The sequence below is a fragment of the Centrocercus urophasianus genome, unplaced genomic scaffold (assembly GCF_019232065.1).
Source record: "Centrocercus urophasianus isolate 14NV4802_14NV808 unplaced genomic scaffold, USGS_Curo_1.0 seq_29, whole genome shotgun sequence".
NCBI lineage: Eukaryota > Metazoa > Chordata > Aves > Galliformes > Phasianidae > Centrocercus > Centrocercus urophasianus.
Window position 1 is genome coordinate 1,755,114 of NW_024884855.1, and position 8,362 is coordinate 1,763,475.

At 39.3% G+C, this 8,362-nt stretch overlaps 1 protein-coding gene across 1 annotated transcript in view; it reads right to left on the minus strand.

Annotated features, from left to right (window-relative positions):
* Window positions 1-8,120, minus strand: part of IL20RB (interleukin 20 receptor subunit beta) — a 17,545-nt gene extending 9,425 nt beyond the window's left edge. The window contains exons 1-2 of the mRNA XM_042828170.1: window positions 8,070-8,120; window positions 951-1,026 (exon numbers count right to left, since the gene is read on the minus strand). Coding sequence (XP_042684104.1) covers window positions 951-1,026; window positions 8,070-8,120 — 127 coding nt within the window. The remainder of the gene's footprint in view (window positions 1-950; window positions 1,027-8,069) is intronic.
* Window positions 8,121-8,362: the final 242 nt, after the last annotated feature.

Sequence of the window (8,362 nt, forward strand, 5' to 3'; positions counted from 1 at the left end):
TTCTACCTTTCCCCCTCACTGCCTCTCACAGTGTGCACATGGGTACCAGCCTGGGCATGGCTGGCTGACACTACAGACGCAAAAAAGAGCAGTAAAAATTAAAATGGATTTTTTGAAGAATAGTTGCTCAGCTTTGTCAGCTTTTAAAAATATATATGTTTGTCACAATCCTCCTTATTCCACAGAATAAAATTGCAGAGAACACACCACGTGGAGCTGAGGTAGTGTTTTTCCATGTTAAGAAACTAAGATTTATAACTAATGATCCAAAGTGTTCTGCTGGTTGAGCAAGCTGTAAAATTACTTCTTCTGGCAGAGAAATTGAATTCAGGAGCAAAGAAGGAAGTTTTCAAAGACAGCACTGAGCAAAATCTATGCACACCTGCATCAGCTGTGCTTCCTTTCTGGAGGACTGACCATTGCAAGAGCACTGAAGTGTGATCAGGAGACCAGGCATATACAGGTGATGTGCTTGGAGACAAGCATCTACTTGGAGAAGCAAATTGAAAAATGCACAACCATCTTCCAGGGCAAAGGAGATTCTCAGTGAACATAATTGAGCCAGTAATTAAAACTTTCTAACTCCCTGACCCTGCGTTCACACTACAGGCATTGTGTTATATATAGATACAATAGATAATAGCAGTTAAAGAGGACTTGCAAGTACAGCTTCTCACAGAACAGCAAAAAGCAGAGGCAAGTACAGTATTAACATGTCAATTTCCTTCAGAGTGAAACTTCCCCTTACATTACAGAATCGCCTTGTAGAATGCAAAATATATGGATTGTCTTTTTCTTTTACTTCTTCTAGTAATTAACATTCAGGATCACCTGACTGCATGCTGCGTTGCTTTGCACAGACAGGTTTAACAAAAGGACGAAAGACTGTTAGTTCCTCACAACCCTTGGTCATTTGGCTTCTGTTAACTGAAGCTTTTTCAGAGGTTTACCTGTGAGATCTGGTGCAATCAGAATGCAGAGGACGAAGCAGATGAGTTTTAGTGGCATTTTGCTCGTGCCTGTTGCCTTTTCCCATATTCACACCCAGGTGTGCAGCACAGAATTTTCCCTTTCCGAATGGAGAGCCGTGCCTGCCCCAGACATGGTGAACTGGGGACTATTGCAGACACTGCTTCCCTGCCTGCCTGAGCCCATGCTGAAGACACACGTGCACGATTTGTGGGGTGTAGTCAAGGGAGGGGCAGGTAATTGGGTGCCAGCATTTCTTTACAGGTCCCTGCAACCACTCACCTAGACAGCACAGCACTGTTTCACTTTATGATTATATGCATTAAATCTCACGTGAGGAGGAGGAGATGGGATTAATTGGATATTTCTCTATAGTTTATACAGCTGTACAGGCTCAACCTGGGTAAATCCAGATGCTTTCAAGCACCTGGAAAGTTCCCCAGTGCTTCCCACAGTGAGGTACGGCTGTAGGCTTTGCACAACCTGTGGGCTGGCAGGAAGGAGGTTTGTTCTCTGCTTTATCTTCCAATGGTATCTGGAAGGCAGCTGCCTTGGGCTGTGCTGAGGACAGTGTTATTTGGTGCAGAAATCCCAAGGATTTCCCATCTTCCAGTGCCCACTGTGGTCCATTTCAGCCAGAGGTTTTATGTCCTCAAGGCTGATACGATGTAAAAATAAGGGGAATGCTACTCACATCTTGGTTATATCATAAGCTGATGAGAAAATATTTCACAAAGGGTGTCATTACAAATGTAAATGGAAAATATTTCTGTGATTTGTCATTTAGATGACAAAAGGCTGTTGAGGACAAGATTCAAAATAAATCCTGTGTAGTGCTCATCTGTTCACAAAACGACCAAGTGGAGAAATTAGAAACTGAATCAAGGTACTGGTTACCCACGTACCAATGTGACCAAGAGAAATTAAAACTTTCATCACTTCACAGGCAGCTCCACTGCTGTGTTGATCTATACAGACTGATGAGGTCTGAGCTTTTATCTGTGTGCTATGCAGATGAGTGAACTCATTTACACAGCAGAGAGGTAGCTGTGAATGAATTTTTGGGCCCTAACTGAGAGAGAGATGCTATCTACAAAGTGAGCTCCTCAGGTCCTTCAGTGACTGTTAGCTGAAGTACCCCTGTTCTTTCTAGCTCAGCTTGTCACTGGGCTGAAGGTTTATCTTGTTCTCACTGCTGTACCTGCCCTTGGTGCAGATCGGCGATGGCTTCTGTAGATGGCAGCAGAAGCTAAATAAAATGCAGAGATTTTGAAAATTAATTCAACCCCTCTCTGCTGCTATCCCAGATATGTTTTTTTCTCTCAGTGTCAGCCAGCTGTTGTTGAGGATTGAACCAATTCTAGGCAGCAGGAGCCAAATTTCATACATCATACACCAAATTAATGCTTTACTTATAAACAGTCTGTTACTTGTAGTCTGTGTCTATAGCAAATGATAAAAGCAAGTTTGGAAGCTCTCCTGATAATCTCTGATTTCCCCCTGCTTGCTTCTGTAGAAGGAAAGACCAGTAGTAATTCTGACATGATTTCTAACGCTGATTTTTCTTTTGGGAGAATCTATTCCCCCCGTTATAAATGCTGCTGCTTGCTTTCATGGCAGCTCACCTGTAATGCAAAACACAATTCTAAACAGTTGTCTTATTCATTCCCCTTTGTTTTATTTTCTAAGTAAGTAGTAGGAGTGGCATGTGTAGTATGTGCTATTGCATGTGTTACAGCCTTGAACTTCAAAACTGCTCACTCACTTCTGTAAAAACAAGAACTTGCTTGCTTTTCATACATCTGAATGCATGGGAATTGCTGCTAAGGTACCCTGTGCATTTGGTTAAACCTTTGTATCAATGGGTTTTGCTTTTGCATTCAAGAAGTTTGGTTGGTTGGTTTGGCCTTTTGTTTATGACCATGTTTATCTGCACAGCAGGATGACTGCGTCAACTCTCTGCATTGCCACATCTAGACTGATCTGCAAAGAGAGGAAGACCTGGATCCAGTTCTCCAGGTTTTGCCTATGGTGATATGCTTTAATGTTAAGATTGTCGAGGGATTTGCTTAAAGATACCAAAATCCCACCAGAGACCTAAGTGATTCTAAACCACTTTGTCCAGCATGTGAAAAAAAAAAAAGTCCTTTTGTGTTGTTCTACCCTGTTGATAATGATATTTGATTCACATCTACACAAGAGCAGGCAATTCCCTGCCTATGATGACGTAACGTGAAAAAGCCTTCAGGGCCAATCAGTGTTCCCACTGTGAAGTACCTAAATATTGCATATATTGGGAGTCCATGTCACAGATGAAGCCTGCATTTAGTTCTTCTGCAATATTAGCTCTTGAATTGATTTTCTAGTGGAAGCAGGCTCCTTATTCCCCTTTCTATCTTACTCTTCTGTCTTCATCTCTTTTCTTTCAACAAGCTTCAGTAAATTAATTTCCTTTTCCTATTTTTTTAAAGTCTCCTTCCTTAACTATGTGCCATCATGTTAATTAGCTTCTTGATAAGACATCTTATTTCCTCTTCCCAATGCCTTAGCATGAACAAGAAGTGTAGGGGATTCTTATAACAAGTACCTGCCTCTTAGAAGTATTTACAGCATGCGCAATAGTGGAACGGTCCTTAATGGCAAATGTCTCCCATCATTAAGATGACTTTTAAATCATGAAAAAGCATAAAAACAAATAATTATTTGTGAACTTGAAAGCAGGCTTCGGGGGAAAGCAGTAAATAACGAGTACATTAGAAGTTCCATGTATGATTAGAAAAATAGTTTGAGAAGAATGAACTGTGAGAGCAAGGGGGTCTGCGTTCTTTGTTTTTACGTTTAAAGCCGTAAAACTCAATTTTCAACATGACAGACATTTAAAATTAGGGAAAATATAGGTATCAAAATGACTGTGCTTTTGAAATATTTTGAAATCTCCTCGTTATTAAAAAGATGTGCAGAAAAGTATGGAACTGCTCCTTAACAATTGTGTTCAATATATAGTGAAGGTGGCACAAAGCTGAAGGTGTTAAAGTTTATGAATCTATTAATGCACTGCTTTGGGGGAATTAAAGTTTAATAGTGATGATAAACCTTCCATAATAAAATATGGGGAGAGCAAGAGTAAGTATCTTCTGCGATGCAAAAACTGTAAGCTACAGGATCTCCTGTGGTACAAATGAACTTCTATATAATCACACATCTAAATGGGTGTTGTGCATAATTTTTTTATTTTTTTATTTTTTCAAGTGTTGTGTCCTGCCCCAGGAGTACCTTTTGCTTCCGCTTTTGCTATTCATCGTAGAGAAAAAATATGAGAATAAATATAGGTAAGAGCAGCAAGCACCTACAGAACGAAAAAACAGGAAGAAGTTATTGTGGTGGTGGTGTTGTTGTTGTTTTAATTGTTTAGTTTTTTTTGTTAACTATTCTGAGAATTTGCAAGACAGGATGAATTTTGTTTCTTCAGTCATAGAGGTTTAAAATGGGAAACAACCATGATCACTCATGTAAGAGGGATCTTATCACTCTGGCCTTTAGCTGGAACCTAAGGCAATGTTAGTACTGAAGTTGTTCTCTGTGTGCACTGGTCTTCGTATCTGATTTTAGAGAGAAGTAGTGGAAGTTATTAGGAGGATTCTTGGAGACAGGGAAGAAGAAATTGTGTTCTCATCTCTTCCATGCTTAACCAAACAGATTCTTTATTATCAGCATTAAGAAGTTCGATTTTGCAAGCTGTTTGGTATCTCTTTGCACTGCTTTCACAAAGACTATATTACATTTTTCTGGGGATTTTTAAAGGCCAGAATGAAACAAATGCAGCCACGAAGCCCAAGTAAACTAAATGTTAAAACTCCCTATTTTCTCCAGAAAAAGTGCAGATTTGCAGCATCTGTAAAAATCTACAATTCCAAGGAGGTAAAATATTTCCAATTAGATAGTTTGATGCATATCAGACTGACAGAATGCTTTTTGAAGATGCTTATTTGACACAATAATGCAGCACTGAAGCATTAGGTACCTGTGGTACCTTTTATTCCCAAAGCCTTCCCTGTATGTTTCTAGTTTGATTCTTTGGTTTGTTGTGTTGGGTTCTTGTTAGAGTTTTTTGTAGTTTCCACTTCGTACAAGTGTGGTAACTTCTGGTACCTGTAACAAGATGAGCCATGCAACCTATGAAGGACACTGCTGTGAATATGTTGACACAGACAAAATGACCACTGTGTTTAGATCACCCATTTGGAACACATGTCCTAATGACCTTCCAAGTCAACAAAATGGGTAGTGGAGCATTGAGTTTTTTCCATTTATACCTTTGCAAAGAAGGAGGCACTTCTTAATTGTGATACTGGAAGAAATATGTCTTTAATTTCTGCTTAATAGGAAATCCTTATGTCTGATCAATTCAAGACATTCTGAAGCAGTCACTGCTATTACTAAAGTTAATCAAAACTTACTGCTATGTAAGAAAAATCAATAGAGAACAGATTGAGATCATTTAAGTCAGGATAATTTTGCTGCAGGGCTCCTATATTTTGTCCCATCAATAAACAGGAACCCGAGGGAAAGAAGTTCCATATGCCCTGCTCGTGTCTTTATTAGTCAGCGGAGTTGACTAAAGTTACTAAACATCATGGATCTGTTTTCACTTCCTTGGTGGTTTTTGTTGTTGTTGTTGTTTTCTTTCTCCTCTTTGATGAATGATTTCATGCAATTTTGATGACTGCACCAAACAAAGTGTATAAAACTTCCCCATAGGAGCTTTCAGAAATTTCAAGACGCTTTAAATGCAAGTGCCATGTAGTGAGTTACAATTAGAGCTGGTTTAAAAAGTCACTTTCACTGACATTTCACTCTGGGCAAAAAGTAAAGCAAAAACGCATTCCCACTGATATGAAAAAAAATGAAGATTAAGTGTTTCAGTGTTTCATTTAGACACGCTATTCATTTTAAGCTTCATTTTCTGTTGCATTATAGATCAGTATTATTTCAAAACGGTAGAAAATAAGTTGCAGTGGAAACAATATTTTTCTTAAAAATATATTTCTGAGTATAAAGAGAAAATGGAATTATAAATGGAAAAAAAATCTTCTGATTCTTCTAAAGAATCACACTGAAATCTTGCTTTGGGAAGAAGAGGAAGCAGAATTTTCAGTCTTAGTTAGGCTTTCAGTTCTGTGAGTACATACTGATAGCATGCCTAGATAGGGGAAAGTAATTCACATTGTGAAAAGGATTCCTCAGCAAATAAATAAAAGTTGGTAAAAGCTGAAGGGACAAACACAATAGAGCAGGAAGAGAATATTTTGAAAGAGTAAGGTATTTGGGTGAAGATATCAACAACTTAAACATTGGTGTGTTACCAGAACTATTTTCATTGCTTGTCCAAAGCATAGCATTAAACGAGCTACTATGAAGAAAATAAACTATGTCCCAACACAGGGGTGAAGACAGAAACAAAACAGATTATTAATATTACTATCCATCAGAACAAAAAGGCCTGCTAGGCTTAATTACCAACCTCAGTGTAGACAGGAGGCAATTGAGCTGATGTAGGACATTGTCCCTGATCAAATAGTGCTCTGGCATGTGGCACAAATAAGGCAAATTCCATTTTTAGGCCTCTCCAGCACCTTATAAAATAGATGAATAGTGTTTCAACACAAGTTCAAAGTACAGAATGAATGATGGTTATTAGAAAGACTAGGGAATCTCTACATTGTCCTAATTCTTGCTGGTGTTCGTGCCACAGTTGTCACGATAAGCAAATATCTGGCAATGCCATCCGGTGGTTTACTGTTGCAGCAAAGGAGAATTATCCGATCTGCAGTCTGACTCTGGGCAGAGTTAAACAGTCACTGACTTGAGGAAATGTTTTAAAATAATATTTGCTTCATATACAAATTATTATCCATTAGATTGTTGTTTCCTGGTGTTGCTGACCCTTCATTCTACCTCTTCCCATATTGGCATGCATGCTACACTGAAATTTAAATAATGGCAGATTGTAAAATTCCTCATTAGTACTCAGTGTTTGTGTTTTCATCCTGAGGGCTTTTTAGTAGCTATTCTGTACATGCAGTGGACATGGATCACGTGCCAGTAGGAAATATCTTACTGGTTTGATTTTGACTTTTTTCTCCTTTACTCTTTACAACATGACTCAATTGATCAGGCTGTGAATAGACTAGATTTCTGGTTTGATTTTTTTAGATGGGAAATGTCAATGATCCAAATAATTTCTTTGGATTTCATTTATTCCTGCTCAGGACAGTCAGCCGTTGTTCCCATCTACTAGGGTTGTTCAGAGTGTCTGTGCTTAGTCCTAATCCAACTACTCCACTTTTTTTTCTTTGGGAACTGCTGATACTCTAATTAGTTATGTGATTCACCTGTTTGTGTCTCTGCAGCGATGTTGGTCATGTTGCTGCTGGTCATGTTGCTGCTTTTTTTCTTCTAAATGTTTTAGAGCTTCTTTCAGTACCTAGTTAATTGTGTATCCTGAGAGGGCTTGAGTTCAATGTCTTGTCTTCATATTGTACTGTGTGAGCCACTGAAAGTTTGGAGACCTGCAGAAAGAGCCTTCCTTGGTCCCAGAACATGTATGGTTGTATCAGAGTTTACTAAGAACCAATGGATTGCCAGGTGGATTGAACTCTAATTAATTGTATAGCTTGAAGGTTCTTTGAGATGGCCTTTTGCTGGAAATAAACAGGAGAACATGGGACAGATTTCCAACTGAGGCTGGAACTGGAATTTGACTTGTCAAGGTAATTTTATTCTGTAGCTGTTATTTTTATCCAAATGCTTGTAAAGTATTTTTCCTGATGTTAATGCAGTTCATAGCTTACTCAACAGAAGTGGTGTGCCTCTTGGTTGGCCTTCATAGTGCTGTGCCAATAGAAAAGGGATCCTAGATTTTCAATGCTATTGTGAATTTATAACAGAAAACTGCCTGTGTGTTTGAATTTAACTATGTAATTGATCAAAAATCATGTCATACAATGTAGGTGAAGTGTTAGGTGATAGCTGGAAGGGGTGATCAAGCAGCTGGTGAAGCAGTGTGACTGGCCCAGGGAGCAGAGGCAGGTGGTTTGCACCTGTGCTTCCCAGGTGACATGAAGGGGGAGGTCCAGGTTATAGCCCCCCATGGCTCGTATAAGGGTCAGCCACAGAGAGGAGAGCATCCGATGGACCTTTGCTGCTTCCTGGGGAAATGCTGTGTGGCAGAGATCCCCATCACCAGATGGGTGAGTGCAGTGCTTCTTTCTGTCTATGACTATTAGACTGCCTGGGAGTGCTTTGCCTGGTATTGCCAAGACCCAGTCAGAACCTATTTGGCTCCTTTGTAAGCAGGACATAAAAGAACTCTTTCCATGCTTGGCGAAACTGT